The sequence below is a fragment of the Phasianus colchicus genome, chromosome 9, assembly GCF_987193195.1.
Source record: "Phasianus colchicus chromosome 9, bPhaCol1.hap1.1, whole genome shotgun sequence".
NCBI lineage: Eukaryota > Metazoa > Chordata > Aves > Galliformes > Phasianidae > Phasianus > Phasianus colchicus.
The window spans coordinates 11,640,736-11,667,056 of NC_143444.1; the positions used below are offsets into that span (position 1 = coordinate 11,640,736).

At 37.9% G+C, this 26,321-nt stretch overlaps 1 protein-coding gene across 7 annotated transcripts in view; it reads left to right on the top strand.

Annotated features, from left to right (window-relative positions):
* PTPRC (protein tyrosine phosphatase receptor type C) overlaps positions 1-26,321 on the top strand; it is a 60,830-nt gene that overhangs the window by 22,143 nt on the left and 12,366 nt on the right. The window contains exons 3-18 of one of the 7 annotated variants that reach the window (XM_031595815.2): positions 8,013-8,108; positions 8,469-8,489; positions 8,900-9,037; positions 9,815-9,898; positions 10,762-10,791; positions 11,547-11,762; positions 12,253-12,375; positions 13,714-13,866; positions 14,833-14,964; positions 15,931-16,086; positions 19,286-19,491; positions 20,335-20,395; positions 21,642-21,750; positions 22,937-22,965; positions 25,509-25,624; positions 26,163-26,253. In XM_031595815.2, the coding sequence (XP_031451675.2) occupies positions 8,013-8,108; positions 8,469-8,489; positions 8,900-9,037; positions 9,815-9,898; positions 10,762-10,791; positions 11,547-11,762; positions 12,253-12,375; positions 13,714-13,866; positions 14,833-14,964; positions 15,931-16,086; positions 19,286-19,491; positions 20,335-20,395; positions 21,642-21,750; positions 22,937-22,965; positions 25,509-25,624; positions 26,163-26,253 (1,761 nt within the window). The remainder of the gene's footprint in view (positions 1-8,012; positions 8,109-8,468; positions 8,490-8,899; positions 9,038-9,814; positions 9,899-10,761; positions 10,792-11,546; positions 11,763-12,252; positions 12,376-13,713; positions 13,867-14,832; positions 14,965-15,930; positions 16,087-19,285; positions 19,492-20,334; positions 20,396-21,641; positions 21,751-22,936; positions 22,966-25,508; positions 25,625-26,162; positions 26,254-26,321) is intronic. The other 6 variants (XM_090146148.1, XM_031595818.2, XM_031595817.2 and 3 more) reach the window with 6 other exon arrangements.

Consider the following 26,321-nt stretch of genomic DNA (forward strand, 5'->3'; position numbering starts at 1 on the left):
GAGTAGTTATTTTTGTGATAGATGAATTATTTCTGCTCTATAAATAAAATATTTCTGCTTTATAAATAAAAGCTAAATAGAAGGAAGCAACCTTACCTTGAAAGTTAGTCTTCCATTTAAACTTCTTTAATGACTGAATGCAATACACATTTAATGTTAAAAAAGTTATAAATATATTAAAGGAAACATTATTTTGTCTTTTTACAGCCTGCATGATTTCTTTTCACTTCTGATTGTACTTAGATCCTATTTTGCAGGAGAGCTAAGTATTTGCAATGCTGGTGATGTCAGGTGAAGAAATAAATGCTCAGAGCACCTGAAAATCAACTTTTTATTTCTGCAACTGAGCATCCCCAGGCCTGTGAGCTGCGTTATATTTGTTTGAGTCTTTAACACAGCAACCAATCAGAAAAAAGTACTAGTACATAGAGGAAAGATCATGGACAGGTCTCTTCTTGAAAGAAATGTGCATTTGTTTTTTAAAATTGCAGGCTGCATCTTTTTGAAACTCACTTGCTGAAAGAACATTTGCAATAGGTACAGAGCTGTTGATCCAAGGATTCCATATTAACATACCAAACAGGAGGTTTATGATGTCAGCTGACTTTAGGTTATCAGTGGTCAAAATGCTGCAATTCATATTATGTTAATTTGTTCATGGTTTGACATCTGAGCTGATTAGGAATGGTTTAGGGAAACAGTTCCAGGACTTATTCATTTTCTTTTGCTGACAAAATTATAAGAAGCAATTTGCAGCCTGGGAGGGATATGCGATACAAGATAATGCTTTTATCGTGAAGCAGCACAGAGGATGGATAGAGAAGGCAGACATTTAAATAAGCCATGGTCCAATGAGATGGTCCAGGATGAAGAAGTTTGCCCTCACCTCACGCTCTCACCAGTAGTGAGTTCTCAGCTGCAGCCTCTGTCTCTGCTCAAATCTCTTGGGAACTGATCTGCTTTTAACTATGTTCAATAGTTCCCCAGAACTAACAGACTAACAGAAGTGGCAAAAAAAAAAAAAAAAAAAAAAAAAAAGGCAAAAAGCAACATAGGAATTGAGGGTGCCACAGGTGCATCTCCTTTCTTTCTTCTGCTTGCCATAAGCAATGCGCACTCAGCAGTTCCAGAACCAGATTGTATCATTAAGCCACCAGTTTGGACCAAGTGTTTTTTTCCTGCTCACAGTAATTTTGGAAAAAGGATATCAAGGAAGGGACAGCAGAACTGGAAGAGTTGTAACTGAAGTTAGGTACTGGTTCTTGACAGAGGATCATGGCTCTTGGCTCCGTACATGTTCAAACACTGAAAATATACAAAAGGGAACATAAATGTTAGCACATCTTTTCTTCTGGACCTATCACAAAATTGCCAAGCAAATATCACAGCCAGTCTTACATCCCTCATGGATCGGTGTTTCGTAATGACTGTGGATGGTGGCCAACACTTCACAGTGAACTGTTACATCAGCAATTGATATTTTTTCCTCTTGGAGACAATTCACATCATCACATATTCTCCCTGCAAGGCATCCTCAGCAGTATCATGTTAATGATACAATTAAATGTACGACTAAAAATAATTATAAAATGCAAATTTGGCAAAAAGGAGTTTAATAGGGAAATTTCATGACTGCACTAGAGAAGTTGTGGTTTAGCACTGAGATAGGTCTGATTGCTTGAGCATGTGGGTGCTATGGTAACACAGTTTCACCATTTGGAAGTGCTTAAGCTGAAAACCACAGTATGCTGCACCCTCTTCCTTTTGAGCAGGGTTCTGTAGAAGAAAAACAGAAGTAAACAGCATGAGAGAAACCACAGAGCAGCAAAGGCGTCGTTAGCTGCAGTCGAACAAGTGGGTTACTGTAGCTAAAGTATTCCTATGAAGACCAAGGAGGGCATTTGAAATGCAGTGCAATTGATAGAAATGCTTTTCTTCTGCCTAATAAATGCACTATCTATTTATTAGTTCGTAAGAACTGCGTAACTGGCAAAATGCATTTGAATTAGTGCCTTTGGGTTATGTTCTACTCCACATTTATGGTTTTGTCAAAGCCCAGATATTGTTTGTAACAAATGTTTTCATAAAATCAATATTTCTAGAGGGAAATTTCTGTTTATCTTTGCATTTTTTTTCTCTAGGAAAAGTAAATTAGAATCAGAAATTTGTTTTTGATTAAAAAAAGATTTCAGATTAGCTAGATGAGCTGAGGAAAAAAAAATATTCCAGCTTTCTTCTTACGCTTTTCTTCTTATTCTTTCCTTATGACAAGCTCTGTATGATAGCAGAATTTATACTTGGTATTAATTTGGTGGATGCTGACAAACTCTGATGTTTATAATTCCCCCTCTTTCCTGAGCCTACAACACTGTGTTCCCTCTTGTATCTGCCAGCTATAAATTCTTCTTAATTCCACCCCCTGCCCTTGTATTGATTTCTGGTCAATTTGAATTCATTGCCTTCTGCTTAGTGTATCTGGTTGGCTCTGGAACTGTGAAGGACAGAGGCAGCTCCCATCCTGGACGGTGGAGAGCAAGGAGAAGGTCATGGCTGTTGGCAAGCAAAAATAAGCATTAATTTTAAAGGTCAATTTTCATTAAAAATACAGTACTGCATCCTGTTATACTTAGCTGGTGTGCAGGCCCGTGCTTACTCCTGAGACATGGTTTGCTGAAGGACTGTGCCTTCTGCAGTGGAATTCAGGTCTGAGCAAAGGTTCCCCTGTCCTGGGAAGGACAAAACCTTTGGTTCTCCAGAGGTATATGTGTGGGGGGAAAGAGCTGCCAGAATCGTACTCTTAAACTGTGATTGCAGTATTGTAAGGAACCACAATGGGGACAATTAATGGATTTGTATAAAAGGAAACAGTTTGAGAAACTCACACCAAAACTCTTTTGTTTAATCATCATTTTGGAGAGTCAGAATGAATGCTTACATCCTAATGCCAAAAGGATATGATTGGCAATCTAGGATCAACACACTTAAGAATTTTTCTTAGATTAAAATTTATAATTCCAAATTTTTATCCCAGAGTTCCAGATGAAAATAAATATCATATTTCCTGTGTGAATAGAAATTCTAATTCTTAATTACTTTTAATTCTCAGCTTCTCTCGAGTTTGTAGCATCCCTAGGACTGCTGAAGCTTTTTATCATTTAGGGTTATGGATTATTTTGAAGTGCTTTTGTATCTCTATCCACAACAAACGAAACCCTTAGCATTTGTTTATGACCATCTATCTGAGTTGTCCCAGTTTCCTGAGAAATTTCTACATGTTAAATTTGAAGGATTAATTTTTATTTTCTTTATAGCTGAAAGCATGCAAAATTTCATATGTTTTTTGTGTGAACTGTATGTGTCTTTATTTAAGTTAATTTTCAAAAAGCAAGACGTCTGGAAAATAGAAACAGCTTTATTTTTCATCCTCAAGACACAATGATAAAGACTGAAGTGCAGTTCTGCACTCTGACTGTGGAAGCACTTTGGCACACATGATTCTACTTTTAAAATTTGAGGCATCCTCTGTGGTATAGAAATACTCAGACATTTAAGTGTTTGCAAGCCTACTCGTAGGTTTTCCCAGGTTTATTTATAAAGTAGCAATGGATCTCTTTATTTTGTGTTTGTGGCCAAGAGAAGCAGTAACATCTCTGGCCCTGATGCTCATTTACTTTAATGTCTCCTCAGCCGGCTCTGGCAGCAGAAGGGAGCCTTAAAGTAGGTGTGAATTACATCCTATCCCACTTGAAGTTTAAAAATAAATCAGAGAAGGGCGGCTGGCAGCATTTTGTAAGGCTCCTTGCCTTACTCACCCTTCACCTCCCACTAGGAACTGTTCTTTTTTTTTTGCAATTTAGGATTGGCTTGCAGTGGAGCTGACTAATGTCTGCGCTCTTTGCTAGAGGACCCCCTCAGAGAGCTTTACTCCATCTGAACAAGACCACATCCTGTTACTTTCAGTGCGGGCGTGAAGAACCTGCCCCTGCTGAAACTGTGAAAAGGGAGAAGACCTATTCTGGACCTATGCTGGCTGCTTTGTCTGAAGCCCTGCTAGGTGGGGGGTGTGGGGTTGGTGCAATATGCCAAGGGGTAGAGAGCACCTGGGAGAGGGCGGCAGCTGTGCAGAATCACTGAGCTCTTCTCCTGGCAGAGGAGCCCAGATGCAGACACGAGGCTGAGAGGGTTACTTCCTCTGCCCCTCCCCAGCTCAAGTAGAGATGCAGAGTGCAGCTGGATGCAAAGAGCCAATAGGTATGGCACCATGCTAGATAAAAAGCCAAATGCACTGTCAGCAGAAAGGGACCCTCCTTTCTTCATTTCTCTGAGCTGTGTGCACCAAAGGATCTGTGTACGATCTGCCTGCAGGCGCAACCCTGCCCACAGCACCAGTGCCCTGGCCTTGAGCACCTCCAGGGATGGGGCATCCACAACTTTTCTGAGCAGCTTGTGCCAGGGCCTCGCCACCCTCTGAATAAAGAATTTCTTTTTAACATCTAACCCAAATTTTGCCTCTTTTAGTTTAAAGCCATTCCTCTCTGTCCTGTCGCTATTTCCCCTGTAAGAGATCGGTCTCCTTCCTGCTTGAAAGCTCCCTTCAAGGACTGGAAGGCTGCAATGAGGTCTTCCTGAAGCCTTCTCTCCTCCAAGCTAAGCAAGCCTAACTCCCTTAACCTTCCTTGATAGGAGATGTGCTTCAGTTTATGTCTTTTTGTCCATAAAAACATTAAGTTTCCAGGATTTTAATGCAGGTTATTCTGTTTATGTAATAGGAGTTTTGTTTTATTACACACAAGCACATGAAGCATGTGCTGGAGGGTTCTGCTTAAAGAGGTTGTACCTTGAAGCACACTAACTTTGAACATATTCTAGACCTTAGCTGTCTGCTCTTGAATTATTTGTTTCTTCCAAGTGAAGTGTTTTCACTTTATTCTGCCTTTTCTTAGAGGATATCAACAAACATTAACTTCTTAGAGAAGTGCAACCATGGTTCATTACAGGAGGCCCAAAGTCATAACTGCAGCAATGACAAAGTTGCTCCTGGGCCTCCAAATGTGACCTTACACCTTGTTCTACTTGGGATTTAAGATGTTTGCGGTTGTTGGGTTTTTTTTTTTTTTGTAGCCTGGTTTCTTTCAAAGTTATTCTGTTTACTCTTGTTGAACACAAAATGTAATAGTCCCATGTTTCAATCTTAGGGCCTGAATGCCTTCAGGCTTTCAGGAGAAAGCATGATTAGCTTATCTGGTTTAGGAGTATTTCTTTCAGATGCTGTCATCTCAACTAAAACCTTTCTTTTAAGCAGCAGCTGTACTCTTGTCTGCCAACTGATAGTGAGACATAAAAGAGAACCAAAGGAATTAGCCAAACTGCCCATCTGCTGGCAGGATGTGCTGGTGGGATCTTTTTGCAAGGTATCTGGCCAAGGCTAGAACTGCTCAAACACTATTGATAGATCATAAGTCTTTTGGGTAAGTCAGCAGGAACAAGACAGTGGCCAAATTAAGAGAAAGCAAAGGGAAGCTTGCATGTGCTTTTTAGTGCTTTTTATGTGCTTTAATTCTTGTACTTGGATTATCTGAGGCTATCCTCTGTATATTATCTTAAAAACAACTTCTTAATGGATGCACTTTAAGATGAGAGAAAAGCGTTTCCTGTTTAAACCCAGCCCAACTTGCTCAGTTTGGTAATCATCAGACTTTCATACTGCTTGGCCTGGTTTTGGTGGGCTGAACATCCTTATTCATTTTAAAGATATTCTTAGATTTCAGCCTCCAAGTTTCCAGAGACATGTTTTAGGATATAAGTGTGAGCAAACAGTTTGGACTTTGCAGTTAACTTTGTTAACCAAAGATTGGCTCAGATGTATTTGAAAACTGTGGGACATTTAGAGAAAAGTAAATTAATTTTAGCAACATGCCTACTCATACTGGATTATTACGGTTTGTTTGTTGGGTTCCCTTTTGTCCCTTCAGTTTATCTGGGATCTCTCTGTAAGTTTATATCTGCCTTGCTGTTTGAGAGGACTTCTTTAGTGTTTTGGTGCCACCTATTGAATTCTTATTAACTGCATCCTATTCCATTGCCATAATAAATAATAGCATTGAATCACAGAACGGGAGATTTATAAACTGCTCAGAATGATACGAAATTGCCATGCAGTTCTGTTAAAATGCCAGTGCTTATTGCAAGGTGAAAAGGGTAATCTAGGACTGTTATTTTCCAGACTGCTTTAAGAAATGATCTTTTCTAGCTGACCCTGGTGTGGGTCAGATTGGACAGGACAATCTCCTCTGTCATCTCTCTCCAAACTTCATCAGTTCTTTGAAGTGTGTAACATGTAGCAACTGTCACCATGAGCAAAAGAAACTGTATTTACAGTAGTATCACTGTTCCTAACTTTACAAGGGAAAGAATGAGGAAAACGGCTTTCACAGGATCTGTAAGGAAATCAGTGAGACAGTCTGAATTACAACACTGTGACGTTTTTGCTCATATTACCCAATTTAAGTCAAAAGAGGGAATCTTTATTTATACATTTTTGCCTTCATCACATTTTCATTAAACACCTAGAAAATATTTTGAATTATTTCATTAGCCACCTTGTGATATTTCAACTCCTTTTATTATTATTATTTTTTAAACTGAAAGTCAATCTCTACAGATGCTTACAGAAAGTAAAATTTAGGCATGAAGTAACTTAATGCACTGAAGCAAGGCAAGGCTTGGGAAGAAGGGGGAATAATTGATTCTTCTGCTAATAAGCCGATTGAAGAAAGAAAATCATGACACTGAAAGTGACTGTCAGCTTTCAAGCACTGGATTTAAAAAATATGAAGATACTTGGAGACTGAATAGATTATGGCAAATATGATTATATGTTAGCATTACATGGTTCTCTGGCAGCTTAATCTCTATAGCTAGATTATACAATTGCTGTTAACAAAGTTTCCAGTCCTTACCTGAGATTTCAGATGCTGAAGGTAAGTTGATGGTTCAAAAGATCATCTATATTTTTGTTTTTTAACTTTAACAGAAATATAATGGAGAAGGATTAGTAGCAAAAGGTCAAGAAAGGAGAAAAAAAAAAAAGTGGCAGAAGAGAGATGACAGTTTGTGGACAGTTACAGCAAGAAGCATGTGAACAACTGGAAGCTTGCTAGTTATTGGAAGCATGGCAATTGTGTTAGAGAGAGATGTCTTCAGGAATTGAGCAGGGCTTTTAAGCTTCTTAATTCAGGTGGAAGCTTCTAATCCTCAAAGTGAGCAAAAGATACAGTGATGAGGACAAACTCTTGTTTTGATGGTGGATGCTCCTGCAAGTTGTTGTTCTCACAGTTCCAGCCATTGTCATTTATTTTTGTCTTTCTCCTGATATTACATTACACAAATCTAGAATGGTTTTGGTCAAAGTTTCAAAGCAAAGTGTTAAGCTGAGGTTTATTTTTATAGCTGTGAAAAAGTCACAGCTTCCAGCTGAAATTAGGGAGTAGTTTAGAGGAGATTAATTTCCCTAATTAATTAGGGAGAGTTTAAGAGGTTAACTTAGTGCTTTCAGGAGAGTTTCTTAAATATCAGCAGGGTGGTCCAGGAAAAGTTCTGGGATATAGGAATGAGTAATAAAAGTAAAGGGCTTTTAGTAATACTGAGTCAAATATTTCTAGCTTTCATGTTAGTTGCGGGTTATATACCAGTAAGGTTTTCCTTGAGAAGTATACTTGGTGTTTTTCTTGCTAATAAATTCATTCTTCTTTCACTCAAGTCTAGCTCCATTTGTTGATATTACTCATACACACTGCTTTGTGATGAACTGAAAGACTTTGAACGTTTTAGTTTTTGTTATTGCAAAATAAACTGAAAACTATGAAAATGCCATTTAAGTACTGTCCAGTATCATCTGTCCTAAGAAATGTTACTTAGAGAAAGCCATACAAACTTCCAGTCTTCTTCTAATGTAGATAGCTTCTCACCTTCATGCATTTCTCACTTGATGATATCTTTTTCTCACTGCGCAGAAGGAAATGATAATCTGACCTCTGCCAGCTCTCTCTCCTCTGCGTTACCTACACCTACACGCTCCACATCATTCTCACCTCCAAGCACCACTGCAGGTAACCATGAAATCGGGACCGTGGCACTGCTGCTCTTCTGTTTCAGCTGAGCTGGCATCCATCACAGCCTTCCTTGAAGCTATGACAATCCCTTAGGCTGCTTGGCACAGGCTCCCTAAAGACTCAAGAAAATGGAACTTTAATGTGAATAGTATCAGTTCATACACTATATGCTTGATGTTTTGGGGTCCTTGTTGTTGCTACATACCTTTAAATGTTACTTTAGAATGAGTAATTCCCTAGGGAGAGCTCAGCTGATAGGAGAGATGACTTATTCTTTTTTATTATTATTTTTGTTGTGTGACTAAGTATGATTCATTGAAAGTGTGATTTACATTTTTGTTTCTCTCTCTTCTTAAGGAGTTCAGCCAGCAGCAACAGGTAAGCAGTGTTTAATTTAAATTACAGAACTTTGTTGACCCCTTTTTTCTTATGGTTTCTTCCCTTTTCCTGCTCACTGTTGTCTTGTGTAATGCCTTTTCATTCAGCCTGGTGAAATGAAATATGCTTTGTTAAGAGGGTAGAATATCAAACAAGTCTGCTTTTGAGTGATGTACTTGAGAATATTTAAACTCAGCATATATTATGAAGATGTGCAACCAGTGCCATAATGGATTATGTTGCAGGATATTCAGTTGCCTCCTGCTCCCCCCAGCACCGTAAGCCTTGCACATGCACGGTATCTTTGATTCCTACCAAGTTCACATTGCCTCAGCAGAGCTGTGTGCAGCTTTGTGTCTCTCCTCGAGTTAATGTCTCCAAAGCATTTGACGCTGTACCTTTCACCACAGGTGCCTCTCCCGCAGCCAGCACACACCTCTCCACGCACACAGGCTCCGGTCCGACCACGGGACTCGGCCACTCGCAGCATAGCAGCCCTGTTGCCCTCACCACACTCACTCTCACTGCCTTTCATCAGACTGCATCAGGTTTGCTTACTTCTTTCAGGTGCCATGCAATGCCCTCAGAGCTATAGGGAAAAACAGAGTTATTTGACCTCAGGGTAACTTTTTCCACCATGTGGTTTATCAGATAGAACAGGCACTCGCAATTCAGCATAGCGGCAAGAGCCCAATTGTATTTGGGATCTGGTATCTAATGGAAAAGTCTTGCAGTCATGTCAGTAGTATTGTAACTCTGGTGAATGAGGCTGCTGTCAAAGCAAGAACCACACAAATGGACCTAAGAGAAAAGAGGAACTTGTCAGTGGTTTGTAAGCAATGGGATAAATACTAACAGTAAGTAACATCATGAGCAATGTATCTTATCTGCCAAATAAACCCAACTGGATTATTGTTTCTGAAGAAGCACGAGCACTATTCATAGTTGTGTATTATTGTAAGAACACAGCACTGTACCGTAGTTCCTTGTTCACAGGCATTGAAGCTGTTTTTATTGTACTCTATTCTATTGACTCTATCCTGGATTATGCATTAAAAAAAAAGCAACAGAAAGAATGGTCTCCTTCCGTGGCAAAATTCATTTTTAAATGGTATATTCCTTAAAGTTTCCTTTCTTTTATTGGATAAATTAGCACGATACCTTAAGCACTCTTCTCTAACTTAGAAAAACTCTGGATTTAAAAAAAAACACACACAAAAAAAGGGGGAGGATGGAGTATAGTGTATGATATTACTGGTGACGTAGCCATATGTAATAGTCAATTTTACTTCTTAAATGCTGATGTGTTGTTTATTCCCTTACAGATTATTACAGTTCAACATCCTTGCACAGCACCACCACAGTCAACATGCCAACAATCACTGAGACCATCCTCACTAGCACAATAGGTGACAAACTTGCACACAGCTGTCACAATTATGATACTGCAAGCACAGAAAATGTGTTAGAATGAGAGAAATAATCCTGATTTATTTAAAATCAAACTTTAGGAATACAGCTGCATTAAACTTCAGGGGCTTTTGTTTGTTTGTTTAAGCAATATTATTAATAGCACAAGACACGAGATATACTATTTGCTGAGTGAATGAAGAATAGCAAGGGTGCTGCTCAGCCAGCTGGTTCCAGTGCTGGAGGGACACAACTCCAGGGCCTTTCTTCAGATTTCAGTTCAGATTTCTTCAGATTATCTTTGGATAATACTTTTACCTTAGTGCATTTTAAATAATTGGTTGTAGGATGAAATTCTTTGTTTGAGCTTCTGTACAGATTTCCTATGCACTGGTTCTTAATTCCTTTTATGGATATTCCAGTATAAAAATAATTGTAAATTAGTGTGTAATGTTGAATGAATCTGTTTTCAGAAAGAGTAGCTATGCATAAAGTAGGTTAATTTTGTTTCTTTAGTGATATTAGAAACTGTCAGTTAGGCATTACGTAGTGTATGTATTTTGGGATGCTGTTATAACTCATTATATCACAGAGAATGAGTGAATTTGGAATATTCTGGTATAACTTTGTATGGAGTAACGTTGTAAAGAAGCAGTTTGACACCATTTGAAGATGGTGAAGCATGCATCTTTAAAAGAACTGTCTAAGAGAAGTGTGTAGGTAGTTGATATTTTCTTCCCTTTTTTAGATGTGAGTAGAGTTACGATATTTCTAATGTATTGAAGAGTTTTGAGCATTATCAGTTGTACTCCTCTAATGCTCTGTGAGAAGCATACCTTCATTTTTTTTTCTTTTCTTACAGAAAGTACTACAACAACAGAAGAACCTTGTGGTAAGAAAGAAGCCCCTTATTTATCTCAGCCATACTGGTTGAGCAAATTGTTAAACTCAAAGAAAGCTAATCACAAAAGCAATCAGTTACCATCTGAGCTGTCTTGCATTTCTGGAAGATGGGCACTGAAGTTATTAACTCTTCTGGCTTCTCATCTCCATTCATAGTGCTGCTGTACTGCCCTTGTACTAGGCTGTTCAGGGCTATGGAAGAACCTTGTTCGTTTCACAAGGCCCTCTCTAATTTTCCCCCATCACGCCAGTAATCACATGCTGCAAAACGCAATTCGTAGCTATAGTAAATCCAAAGCTTGGATGTTGATTTCTCTCTTTCTGAAATAACTCCACTCTCTGATTTTCAGGACTGGCTTTTATTATTTACTAGATAGCTATGAAGTGTTTTGAACAAGAAGATCTTAAATTTCTCTTCAAGCAATTGATTCAATGTGTCAAAATAAAATATTTATCTTTCAATTGATGCTTTAAATAATAAAAAAAAATGGTTCCAGAATGTTAATCTTTTAAATTCTTTAGGTTTCCTTACTAGAGAATGATTTAAAAGAGTATTTTCCTAAGTAAATTTTCTGTTTTAACTAAACTATTTTTAAAGTAGAAGTTATATAAAAATGAAAATGAAGTATAAAAAAGCAACTAATTCTTAAAACAAGTATGATGCTGTGGGTGCCAAGAAAACATTTAATACTTCTGAAAAATTGTCATAAAATTATGGTTGACTATTTTTTCCTTTTCTTTTAGAGAATAATATTGATGACGTGATTATAGTAGACAAGAATAACTCAGCTGAAGTTACGCTAAAGAATCTCAAAGAAAACAGAAACTATTCTATTTGGGAGGGAGATGAGGAGATCTCACAAGTGAGTGCCAGCAACAACAGAGCCGTGCTTAAGAGGTGCCGAAGATATACAGTTAAATCTGCTAGTTGCACCAACATGTCTCTTACTATTCCACCTGGTAGGTGTATATGGGTTTTAGTAGTTTCTTCTTTAATTTTTTTATTTTGTTTTTTTGGCATATGGTAGTTCAGCTGTGTAATAGTCTTTCTAATCTATTGTTGTCTTTTCAGAGACTGACAGAGGTTTTCATGTAAAAAAATGTAACTTTTTTATTGTAAATGTAAAAAATGAACTTCATCTGTGTTGGCCACATGCAGCATGGCTAGCAGTAACAAGGCCACTGAGTACTGAGCTATTACTTATGCTTGAGGTTTTGTTCATTAAAGATATTATTTTTGATGGATTAAAAGTTTCATTTTTTTATTTGAATGCCAACATGTCTTTTATTTCATGAACACCTTTTAATTTTCAATTTCAGCTTCTTGTTAAATTCTTTGCATATTATTCTTTGCTAATTGTATCTTCATGTTGTGGAACAAATAAATGTAAAATAACAGGTCAATATATATAACTATTATATAGTGATAATTAATATTAATCTTTTCTAGATGAAAATAGGTATACTTTTTATGCCTCGAACATTGGAAACAGCTCTGCAACGCTGCATTTAAATTCCTTATGTGGAGATTGCAAAAATGCCTGTGATAAATTGACTGTTAGCTGCAAAACAAGTAAGATACATCTAACATATTTTAAATGCTGATCGTTTTTTATTATTTTTTAAGCAACATAGATGTTGTTTTTGGATGAGTCTGGCAGATTTAAATTATTTGTATTGGTGTGAGGGAAGAGTTGCTCAGAATTTCTGAGGTCAGCGGGTCAGAGACTACCCTCTGAGGTTCGAGTGCCCTGCAGGACATTCAAGCCCAGAAAGCTCACTTCTGAGATTACCGGCTTCACAAATTGCAGACATAAGAAGCTTTTGAGCTCCTGCTTGATGGCCTGAAAGAAAAGAGTGAGCTTAGAGACCTGAGTGTCTGCTGTGAGCTGCTTCCTTGCAACTGCCTAGGCAGCTGGCTCTGCAGGCTCCCGTACAGTGACAGTTTAGGCACTCTGGTCTTGGAGTTTGCCAGCTCTGGAGTCTGAGGAAACATTGGTTCAGTGGCAACTGATGTTATGCAGAAGATATGCTGGATATATCCTCACGTCCCAGAAAAATGTATGATGAATGTTCTCTTCAGTGTTTTTATCAATGATCTGGACACAAGCATTGAGTGCAGGCTGAGTTTGAAGATGATACTAAATAGGGAAGAGCTGTTGCTTCCCATAGTGGTAGAGCTGCCTTCCACAGAGATCTTGATAGAATAGAGTGCTGGGCAGTCACTAACTTTGAAATTTAACAAGAGCAAATGCTGGATTCTGCACTTGGAACTCTGTAATCTTGCAAGCTCATATAGTCTGGGGAACAAACTGCTACAGTGCAGCTCTATGTACAGAGATCTGCAGGTTTTAGTTGATGGTAAAAGTTCTCCTCAGACAAGATAGCCAAACACTTCAACAGTTCTTCAGGGAAATGGTCGCTTTCCCAAGTCTGCTGGTGTTCAATAAGTGTTTCAACAGTGCTCTTAGATATATGGTTTTTTATTTTGCACTGGAATTGGACTCCATGATCCTCACCCCTTCCAACTCAGAATGAAGTCTATGATTTCAGTGTCCTGGGATTAGGTTTTGCACTTGAGGGAGCTGAAGATGGTGATGGGTGAGCTTTGACTCAGCTGCGACTCTTCAGGTTTCTGCCATGAGTTGCTTTATTTCTATACTTAAGCTGTTGGAAAGTCAAATCATATGTGTGTTAGTGATGAAAAGTAAAGATCTATGCAAACTGAATTGATATAAAAGCACATAGAACTCAGTCATCAGATGAGCTTGTATACTTTTCTGTTTGAGGTACTTCTGTAGTTTTCTAGATATTATATTGATTAAATGCAGAAGAGCGAATCTCATTTAAAATGATATTATGTACTTTTAGAGTTGTGAAAAATATTTATAAGACATTTTTGTGTCCACAGATAATCCAAGTTCAAAATACACATGGAATTTAATTAATGACTCTGTATTGATAAAGTCTTTATCATCGGACAGTGAGTACATCTGCAGTGTTACAGTACATTTTTTTGAAAAGAACTTCACCAAAGATATAACAATAACCACGGATTATGATGGTAAGTATAATGCTTATTTTTGCTTTATGTTCCATATATTTCTAGAAAAACCCATTATGAATTCCACTCTTTTCCTGAGGATGAAGATATTTGTTTGACATCATGCTCAGCCAGTCTCAGGTTCTCTGCCAGCTCCTGCCACCCCATCTCCTGTCCTATGTATTTCTTGACCATAGTCACAATTGTCTTTTCCTTTTCCAGCTCCTGGCTCAGACCTGCAGTCTGAAGCCATTCGCTCCTCTCAGAGATTAACTTTTTGGTTTTTTAAGGGAGAGAAGTTAGCTTAATATAAGCAAGTTTCATTGAATCATAGAATCATATCATAGAATTGCTTGGGATGAAGGGGACCTTAAAGATCATCTAGTTTCAAATCCCCTGCCGTGGGCAGGGTTGCCAACCACTAGACCAGGCTGCCCAGCACCTGAAGGTGTAGGCCTAGCCAAAAACAAGAGTTGAATTCTGGCTTTTGAAGAAAGATGTGATAGAATAATTGCAAAAAATGTCTCTAGAGAAAATGATATGTTTTTCTACAGCATTGCCCTCAGAGATGGCTAAATGGTTTAGCTTTATTTTCTGAATTAAAAAGAAAATCACCCTAAAACATGTAACCTGTAAAGAAAATTTCAGGATTAAAAATATATATATATGATTAAAATTATAAGGAATTTAAAATATTTCATTTTAACTGGAAGTGTTGGAAAATTTTAGTAATATATGATGTTGCTGTATTCATCTGTGTCTCAAATTTAATAAATTTATGAAATTTCTCTGATTTTTATGATTTTGTATGTACTCTTTATAATTATGTATAATTTCTCTGAATGAAATGTGCTATGCAAAATGTTAAATAACATTGGTATCTTGTGTACTGTCTAATGAAATTTAATTTAATCAAAGTAGATATAAAAAGGAGTATTTTGCATTTTCATTCAAACTTTTTCTTCCCATCACATTTTTTTCAAACAGCTCCAAAAGCACCAGAAAGGCTTAGGTCACATCCTACTGCCAGAAATGTAACAGTTACCTGGATAAAACCTACCAACACATCAGAAAAACATATAGATGGCTATTTTGTGATATGCAATAACACTGCTGAAAGTAAGTATTGCCCCTTTGTTATAGAATAATTGCATACATATTTTAATATTTACAAAGCACTGAGCATTATGCATTTTCCAAATGTATTTCTTAAACCTGTCCAGTAAAAACAATTAAACATATTTTTTGAACAAACATTTTTTAACATTTCTTGGAGTTGAGTTGCTCCACTTCAACAATGTGGTATATTTTATCATTTTGTCATTTCAGGACGTCACTCTGTCACACTTCAGTTCTCATGTGTCTTGCAATAAAAACGTGCCAATAGGATCAGTTACCTGATAAGTTTTTAGCACAGTACTCTCTTGTTAATATATTTACTGAGGAGATATATTCCTATTTAGAATTCTAATTTATAACAAATCAGAAATTTGTGAGAAAGTGGAATAATTTTTATTTTTATTTTTCCCTAGGGAAAAATTTTCTATAGAAAGGTTAAGATCCTTTGTGGGTAGGTTGTCCTAAAACAGCACTGAACCTGTTTATTCCTTCAAGGATGATGTACAGAATTGAACTTTTAAGAAGGACCACAGATTTGACATTGCTTACTGAAATGGTGGAAAGTGCAAAAAATGGAGCTGCCTTCTATGTAAAAATAATATATGTAAAAGTGAGGGGTGCTAAGTATGGGATTGCATATATATGTTTAGACAAGTAAATTCACATTCTTCTCACTCCCTTCTTCTATGCTGTTTTAGACTATGTTACGTTTAGATGGATGTGTCTGTCCCTATTATACTGGGACCATACATTCTGTCTGAGCTTTTCTTCAAAATAAGAAACATGCTGGAAAATGACGTTCTGAAAAGAAAGAGCCTGATATGTTATTTCAGAAAATATATGTCAAATTTAGATAGTAATTAAAATGGAAGCACACAGCAGTAGATTTGCATAACTCTGATGAGTTGCAAGAGATCACATGCATAAATCTTAATTTTTATTTTTTTATTTTTTTATTTTTTTAAGAAACGGCTATCGTGAATCAGACCAACTTTACTTGTGATCGTTTAGAACCTTATACCTATGGCTCTGTGTCTGTAAAAGCATATAAAAAGAGCAAGTATGGGAATAAAAACATTTCGGGAGAAGTAGCGGAAGTCGTCTTTAAAACGAAACCAGCAAGTAAGTCTCATTTGCTAATTGTTGCAAACAAGGCTGACGCTAACACAGGAAGTATGTCATTTCTTATTGTACTTAATTGCAATTTTATATATGTTACTACTATTCCCCCATAAAATTATTAACGTTATTATTTTTACTAACATTTATATCAGCAGTATTTCATTTTTGATTATTTAATATGATTTCTAATTAAACATTTAATATTGATATCCATACTAGATTCTTTTTTTTTTAATTGCATTCATTTGAAATTTATGACAAGAAGAACAGAAGAACCCTTCCTACCAGATTTTGAATATATTTCCTGATGGAAACAAGGGTTAATGTAGACATTACTGCTTCCTGTTTTATTGGTGGTGTTGGGTTGATTGTTTTTTTTCTCCCGGGGCTCAAAACTGAGCCCAGAACTGAAGGCGTGGCATACGAGTGCCACCTAACCTGATGGAATACAAAATTAATATTTCCTCTGGCTGCACTGAAAAAATACTTTAAAGTGAAAAATAAAATATTATTTTTGTGCTAGTGTTGTTACAGCAGCTTAAATAGGTGTGCTTTTTTGTGTATGCATGTTTGTTTTTGTTTGTTTTTTGCTATTGTTCTTGTTGCTTTGTGAATATCACCAAACCTGACTGCTGTTTTTATTAATGTGTTTCTGGAGGTTTTTGGGAAATATTTCAGGCAGGCTATTCTTTTGAATTCAAATTCTATCCCTCTTTGGAATGTTGAGAGCTTTGCATCCAGTTTTGCGTATTATTCATGAAAACACTGGAATCTCTCTGTTACTCAGGGTCATTTTGATAACAAATTTTAGCTTATACGTATAAGAATATGAAGATCAAAATTATCACTTGAAGTCCCATAGGGATAAAACAACATCAACAAATACTGATGAATGAATTGATTGATATTGTAAGTTACGGAAGTTACGGAAAGTTACGGAATCGAGTGCACCCTCAGCAAGTTTGCTGACGACACCAAGCTGAGTGGTGCGGTCAGCATGGTTGAAGGAAGGGATGCCATTCAGAGGGACCTCGAGAGGCTAGAAAGGTGGGCCCGGGTGAACCTGATGAGGTTCAACACAGCAAAGTGCAGAGTTTTGCACTTGGGCCAGAGGAATCCCTACAGACTGGAAGGAGCGGTCCTTGAGAGCAGCCCTGTGGAGAAGGACCTGGGGGTCTTGATGGATGAAAAACTTAACATGAGCCAGCAGTGTGCCCTTGCGGCTCGGAAGGCAAATGGGATCCTGGGCTCCATCAAAAGAGGGGTGGCCAGCAGGGACAGGGAGGTGATTGTTCCCCTCTACTCTGCTCTTGCGAGGCCCCATCTGGAGTACTGCGTCCAAGTGTGGAGCCCCCAGTACAAGAAAGACAGGGAGCTGCTGGGGAGGGTCCAGAGGAGGGCCACAAAGATGATCAGGGGGCTGGAGCACCTCCCCTATGAGGACAGGCTGAGGGAGCTGGGCTTGTTCAGCCTGGAGAAAAGAAGGCTGCGGGGTGACCTCATTGCAGCATTTCAATACCTAAAGGGAGCTTACAGCGGGGAGGGGAATCAACTCTTTGAAAGGGTAGATAACAGCAGGATGAGGGGAAATGGTTTTAAGTTGACAGAGAGCAGATTTAGGTTGGATGTCAGGCGGAAATTCTTTACAGTGAGACTGGTGAGGTACTGGAACAGGCTGCCCAGAGAGGTTGTGGATGCCCCTTCCCTGGAAGTGTTTAAGGCCAGATTGGATGGGGCCCTTGGCAGCCTGGTCTAGCATTAGGTGGGAAGGTTGGTGGCCCTGCCTGTGGCAGGGGGGTTGGGGATTCATGATCCTCAAGGTCCCTTCCAACCCTGGGCATTCTGTGATTCTGTGATTCTGTAATGTGTTTGATCTGAGACTTAACAAAAACTGAAAAATGACTTTATTTTTTAAACAGTCCTAATTATAGGTTGATCATAATTTATTTAGTCATTTGTTTGTTTAAATTAAAATAATCCAGTTTCAAAACTTCTGTATTTTGGAGCCCCTACTCTCTTGGGCTCCAGTCATATTTTAATATATCAGGTAGAGATTATGGTCCATGATATATTTAAAAGTCTAGGAAAAAAAGTTCCTGTATTATTCATGCAAACTAGAATTTGATTGTTTTCACAAATTTATGGCACTAACCCTTCTCCAGCTGCTACAACAGATGATAACATGATCAAGCAGATATTGTGAGAGTTTTTTTGGTTTCCTGAACAGGCGAATATGTCATTAGAGCACAGCTCCTTGGGAATAGAAAAAGCTACAATTTGGGAAACATTTTTACATCTTCAACACACACATTCCCACAAGAAATGTTTGCTTTCTCCTTGTCCTAGTTCTTTTAGCAGCATTCTGAAACTCCAAAATGTGCCCTGTGGATAAAAGTGAATCAGGAACCACAGCCCATCCAGCGAAGCAGTGTGTCCTGCTGCCCCCCAGATGAAATTCAGTCTGCTCATAAAGCTTCACACACCTTAACTCTCCATATGAAGAAAAAACAATTGCATATTTATACTTCTTAGTGTACTGGTTTGCAACTTGGAGTGATTTTTGAAGAAAATTTCCATGGCAGTGTGGCTAATAAAGCCTTATGTGGATGGTTATTTACTGCATTCTGAGGCTTTAACAGCCACTGAAAGGTCCCTTGGGCTGTGTCCCATTCTTATATCTTTTGCAGCATAATGCAAAATTAAAGGTAGAAAACATAGATTAGACTTAGTAGATGTGTTAGAATTAAAAAGTAAAAAGTTTTAAGTGTTTTAGGACAGTTTGACACTTGAATCCAACTAGTACTTTTCCACATCAGTTTTGAAACCTATGTGCTCAGGCTGTAAACTTTGTTTGTTCCCATGTTTTGTCTGTTGTCCTACGTTCCTCGAATGGATAAGTGACGTCAGAAGTAAAAGATAGTTGCCATATTATTATCTGTGCAGCCCAACTTCCAGTGGAGCTCTGTTCCTCCCAGCAATCTCAGTTCCCTTTGATAGCTTTCTCAGTTCAGATAAGGCCAAATTGATTTCCCAAATTGTTTTTTTTTTTCATCTTGTTAAATTGGGACAGTGATTTTTAAGGAAGAAATTGCATAACATTGTTAAGAGTGGCTATAACAAGTAGACATGAACACATACTGTTAAAATGTTTGGTTTGAAATGATGAGAATGGATCCAGTAACACGTCTTTTACAAACAGAACCAGAGAAAGTGACTGGCTTCAAACTAAAATTGCTGGCTGATAATACTGTGAAAGTTGAATGCAGAAGTCAAAAAGTGTATGGAAATGAAACAAAATTTGAATTGTCTTGGAATTCCAGCAGCGAGAAGGGTGACAGAAAGAGTAAGAATGGGTGCAATTTTACAATAAAAGATCTCTCTTACTTGACAAAATATACCTTTAAGGTAAGTAAGCTTATTAAGCTAAATATAAAGCAAAACTCCTATATTTATGTTGTTTAGGTGCATTATACTTGATTTTAGAGAAAGAGGCAAATCTGGTGGTGGAGATCATCTATGGATCTGCAGACAGGAGATGTAAACTAGTAGATGTTACTTATGAAATGACATGTCTCTGCATATGTTTCTAGCTGTATCAATTAAGCCCTTATCTGCTACTCCATGTAGGTTCTAACAGCATGCAATGTACAAGCTTGGGACAGAGAGAAGGACTTTCTATAAAGAAAATGAAAGAAAATGTACAATAGAATAAAAGACATGAACATATCTGAACAAAGCTGGTATTTTATTTAACAGTTAAAGTAATCACAAGTTAATATTTCTGGAAAGCAACTTTTTTAACAGTTGTCTTTGACTTTTGTAATTTAACCTTTTATGAATAAATTCCAGTACAGTAATTGGCTTAGAAATAACCTTATCAGTTTACTATTTATGTATTTGGTATTGAAGCAAATAAAATAATGACACTTCATTGCACATCATTTGGTTTCTCTTTCAGATTTGAGAGATTTGATTAGAGAAAGAATATATTTGTAGATGCATCTGTCTTTGACTTTGTAAAATGTCTTCTATTTCATTAATGTTGCTATTCAGTTAAACAGTTACTTCTGGATCAAGATCTCGCTGTAACTTAGCTGAAAACATGAGATGCACTCTAACAGGCTTTCAGTGAGATTGATATTCATTGAAAATAGATATATTTGAAATATATATATTTTAAAAGAATTTATGCAAGCATTTTTACTTGATGTATCTTAACATTTTTATTATTCTCACCCGTGTATGCAGATCTCTGTGTTTAATGGAATATATACAGGAGACTCAGTAAGTGAGGAAATATATACCAGATGTAAGTAAAAACATACAGCATCTTAACTTTTTGACTTAAGCATAATATGGAGTAATGGTGTAAATTCTGAATTCTGTTACAATCTGCCTGTTTGTATAGGTAATAATTAACTGCATTAAAAAAAAATAAATGTCCTTCTTCAACATTAATGTAAAAGACCATGTTAACAAGTCATCAAACACAACTCAGAATACCTACTTAGCCGTGGCTTCCTCATGCATGTGTTTAGAAATTCATTCATCTGACTTAAATTGTTCACTTCAAAATTATTTTCCTGCATTCAGATGTTGTGTTCCAAGAGCTGTGTTTTGTGAGGGAATCCCCACTCCCATGGACTGTGTGTGTACAACTCTAAATATTTTAAGAAAGTTAAAGTATCATAGGCATGAAAAGTATAGTAGACGAGATATAAATAAAGAAGAACTTTATATATTACTTAACTAAAGTAACTTATTTACATGGAAGACTTTTCCTATTGCATCTTTTTGGGAGATGTACTTTCATGTCTGTCAGAGAAGCCTAATTAACCGTCAGAGGCATAGGGAACTGATCTCCCATGTGAGAAATCCTGTTTTGAATTCAATTCAAAATGATGGTTGGATTACAGGAATTGGATAAATGGGATAAATGACTTTTTCATTTGAAGAATATCTGTTACTAAAATGTCTTGGTCAGCTCACAAGTGCCGTCATTAAAAAGAAAATAAAAAAAAGAAAAGAAAAGAATAAAAAGAGTTGAATTAAGAGCTCAGTTGAGGAAAGGAACTTTTTCTGACCAACTACCAAAGACTTCATACGTCTATTTGTGTAGTGAGCAAATGATGATAGCATGGGCCATCGTACAGAGGGCAGGCTGCACTTGCTGCTGGAGCTGCTGCAGCCCTGGAGATGAGGTCCCCCATTCCCACCGCTCACACGCTCAGTGAGCACAGCGTGCAGACCAGGGCTGTGCCAGGCTGGTGAGCTTTGGCATTTTGACAGGTGGACATGGAGGACTACAGTGAAAGTTTTCATAATAAGAAAGAAATTGTTCCCTCCTTTTCTGTGAGCTTAACATTTTTTGACCTTGGAATAACAAACCTAAACTTAATATTTAAAAGTACTTAGTTGTTTATGCACACACACAAAAAAACTTGCCCTGGTTTGTGTACATACTTTTTAAAATCAAGAAGAGGAAAAATAGGAAATGTATATACTGTTAATTATTTATCTGACGAATAATGTATTTATTCTTTGCCTGTCTCTAGATAACTCAAGGGCCCTGATTATATTCTTGGTGTTCTTGATTGTTGTGACATCAATTGCTTTACTATTGGTTCTGTATAAAATCTATGACCTTCACCAAAAAAAGCTTAGGTAAGCTTCGTATTTCTCTCCCTTTCTTAAAAAATATTTTATTTTTCTTTTCTGTTTTTCAACGATATTTCACAAGCAGTAGTGCAGAAGTGTTAGAGGTCTCATATTTCACTAATCCTTGGCACAGTCATCCATTCATCTTTTCATCCTTTCAAAAGAAACTCAGAATTCCTCTTGTTGCCTTTTCTGGCAATGTGAGAGAGAATTAAAATCTCCCTGGTGTACCTTTTTATCTGAAACATGGAGGGACTAATCTGCTAGAAGAAAATGCCTGTCACTATGTTTGTGAAAAATATTCGCAAGTTATCTGGAATACCTCTCCTAAGTGATTTCAATTAAAAGTATTGGAAATGATACACAGTTTTTTGGGACTGTTTTGAAATTGGATTCACCCATCTCAGAGAAATTGTTTATTACAGCCATCTCTGGGTTGACTTGACAGGTCTGTAGGATGGTGTATTGGGACAGGACAGCTATTGCCTTCCCTTAGAACTGTGCTAGAACACCAGGCTGACTGCTGCTTCTGCTGTGCAACACGTGAGGGACATTTACTGCTGGCACAGAAGGAGGACCTAGAACAGTTTCTTCAAAATCTCTCAGCCTTCAAGCCACAGTAAAACCAGGGAGTTCATCTCTTCTAGATCCTCTCATCTATTCTTTTTCCAGGAGGAGGGCAGGGTGCTGCTCTTCCTCAGACTCAAACTTTTCTAATACAAAGCAAAATCAATTTTCACCTATATGACTCTAGAAGAGGTTGAGTTCTGTGTTGTTTTAGTACTTAATTTTATAATTATTTAATTTTATATTTTACATATGTGTAAGTTTTCTGACACATATTTAACAAGAGGAACAAAGATGGTGTGAGAAGTCACTCCAGTCAATAAATTAAAGATGTTACCTACTGGTGATAAAGGCAGAATTGTGCAAACAGTAACATTTTGTGATGAAGCTCCCTTGTTTCTTCCCCTTCAAAGTGCTCAGTGCAGGACAACAGAGATCCTGACCACATCTGCCCAGGGGCTGTCAGACTCAGCTGTAGCATTCTTGTTTTACAGTGAGCTTGTAATGCTGTCTGTTGGTTACTGAAAAGCCTTGGTGTTCCTGTGCGAAACTACATTTATTTAACCTGTTATCAGATATGTGTCATACCAGTCAAAGCTTTTACAGATTCTTTTGCCTCTTACAGCAATTCTTCTGAAGTCATCAGCCTTGTAGGTGAGTATCTTTACATATTTAACAGATGGAAATAAAATAAGTCAGATATCTTACTGCCAGTTTTGAAATGTTTGCGTTCTAGGTTATAAATATAGATTGCAAGTATTAGCATCATATAACCTAATTCAGGGAAATTTAGGAAAAAAAAACAAAAACTTGAGTGTTTTTGATATATTGAAATATTGAATTTCAAATATGTTTCAGAATTATTTATACTTAAATGAACTACAAGTTTATCAGTTTGAAACACTCTTATTTATTATTTCATTGAAAAAACAATTGTTATCTCTGACAATGGTCATCACATTTGCAACTCTGAAAGCAACTTCAGAATCAAATATTGTTTCACCTAGAATTTTCCTTCCCAATTTACCTTCTTCAATGCAAGGATTTTAACATAAAGCAGTACTTTATCACTGTAAATTTTTTAAGGCTTTCAAATTCCAGAGACTGAAACTAGACAGTGTGTGCAACCTTTAGTACAGGATTTCAAAGCTTATGAGGAAAGATGAAATCAGTGACTACTAGAGAGCTTCAAGAAAAAATCATTTATTGCATTTAAGCACAGAAAAATTGATTATATATAGGCCACTCCTAAAGTAATGCCTCCTATATGTTTTCATGGAAACAACAACAGACACAACTGGTTGAAAGGCTGCAGACAGAGGGTGGTCATCAATGGCTCCATGTCCAGATGGAGGCCAGTAACGAGTGGCGTCCCCCAGGGGTCTGTCTTGGGACCGGTGATCTTTAACATCTGTATCAATGACATCGATGGTGAAATTGAGTGCACCCTCAGCAAGTTTGCTGACGACATCAAGCTGAGTGGTGCGGTCGACACGGTTGAAGGAAGGGATGCCATTCAGAGGGACCTCGAGAGGCTAGAAAGGTGGGCCCGGGTGAACCTGATGAGGTTCAACACGGCAAAGTGCAGAGTTTTGCACTTGGGCCGGAGGAATCCCAGGCATCCCTACAGACTGGAAGGAGCGGTCCTTGAGAGCAGCCCTGTGGAGAAGGACCTGGGGGTCTTGATGGATGAAAAACTTAACATGAGCCAGCAGTGTGCCCTTGCGGCTCGGAAGGCAAATGGGATCCTGGGCTCCATCAAAAGAGGGGTGGCCAGCAGGGACAGGGAGGTGATTGTTCCCCTCTACTCTGCTCTTGCGAGGCCCCATCTGGAGTACTGCGTCCAGGTCTGGAGCCCCCAGTACAAAAAAGACAGGGAGCTGTTGGGGAGGGTCCAGAGGAGGGCCACAAAGATGATCAGGGGACTGGAGCACCTCCCCTATGAGGACAGGCTGAGGGAGCTGGGCTTGTTCAGCCTGGAGAAAAGAAGGCTGCGGGGTGACCTCATTGCAGCATTTCAATACCTAAAGGGAGCTTACAGCGGGGAGGGGAATCAACTCTTTGAAAGGGTAGATAACAGCAGGATGAGGGGAAATGGTTTTAAGTTGACAGCAGATTTAGGTTGGATGTCAGGCGGAAATTCTTTACAGTGAGACTGGTGAGGTACTGGAACAGGCTGCCCAGAGAGGTTGTGGATGCCCCTTCCCTGGAAGTGTTTAAGGCCAGATTGGATGGGGCTCTTGGCAGCCTGGTCTAGCATTAGGTGGGAAGGTTGGTGGCCCTGCCTGTGGCAGGGGGGTTGGGGATTCGTGATCCTTGAGGTCCCTTCCAACCCTGGCCATTCTGTGATTCTGTGATAGAAGGAGTACAATACACTGTTTGAGAGGGCAAATTCTCAGCTACAAAGGGTGCCATTGTTTCCACGTGGAGGAATTCAGTGACACACCTTTGCTTTGTACACATTTCCATGTCAGATGCCATTTTGTCAGACTGCCCCTCTGCTGACATCATACAACAACAGCATGTAATGGGATATTGGTAGGAAGGTCCAAATTGTACTGCCATACCGCCATCATCCACTTCTGACATCATGGGCCAACATTGTGAAATAAGAGGCATTACTTTTGGAGCAGCCCTCGTATTAAATGGGACGTTATACATTATCGATATTCAAATCCATTTGTTCAGACTTATATTATTGTTTAAAGAAATCGATGAGATTTTTTTCATACGATGGAGAATATGTCAGAGAAAATTAGGAAAAATAGGCAACATGTCTTGTTATATTTCAAGAGAAATGTTAACAGGCTGTTTATACAGTAATTCAATTTACCACTGCCAATAAACAATTAGAACGCCCACGTAACTACGGTGGGTCTTTGGGCTGTTTGTTGCAGTGACCCAAGTGTGACAGCCGCCACTTCCTGCAAAAGCGCTGTTCATGCAGAGGCCCCGCTCATGCCCTGCTGGTGCATTCTCAATTCTACAGCAGAGTTAGGCAAGTTCTGTTATTCCTGGGACCTGTTTGCTTGTAGATTGCCTGAGGGACACCAGTTCATGAAAAATTAACATGCTCAGTTAAAATGAATGGGTTTGTCCTTTTGTTAATACAGCTGACAGTTTGAGAATCACATTTGCTGAAATGTAATTTGTATTTTAAAAGCCAGTAAAGATAAATGTTCAACATATTTACACAGTTAAAGATGATGAAAGGCATCTTTTGAACATAGAGCCAATACCTTCAGAGAAATTGTTGGAGACGTACAAGAGGAAGATTGCTGATGAAGGAAGACTTTTCTTGGATGAATTTCAGGTTTGTCACTGGCTTGAAATATACCACAGATTTGTGGCCAGGTGGTGGGAAGAATTCTTTTCAAGAGCATTTCTGAAGTATACGCACTGCTTACAAATAAAACCCAAAGAACAGAAACCCGAGTGAATTCTCATTGAAGGTCAAATAAGGCTCCAGCTAATTTTGCTACCAACTTCTCCTCATTGCTAGATCATATTACAGTTTTCCCTTTCCTTTCTGGAGGTGGTTTTCAGCAAAAGTATAAAATACATAGTTTAAAAATTATCTCATTCAAAAGTGCTTGTCGAGGTAGATTTTGTCTAGTCTCTCTTACTGTGTAGGCTTGGGGATATACATAATATTGTGGAGATATATAATGAAAGAAAATAAATTTCATGACCATTATAAATGAAAGAAATATATGAAATAGTGTTGTATGGAACAGAATGTTGTCTTCCAGATTCTTAGCAGTACCAAATGTCTTCTGTATGTGCTTGATTGTAAACAGAAGCTATTTGAAGTATGTGATTAGCAGTTAAATAAACATTGTTATTTACAGAGCATACCAAGAATTTTCACTAAATTTCCAATGAAGGAGGCCAAGAGGAGCCATAATCAGAACAAAAATCGTTACATCGATATCCTTCCATGTGAGTATTTTTACAGATTTTACATGGTGTATTAGTACCTCTTTTCTCAGTTCCTTGTGAGAGTATAA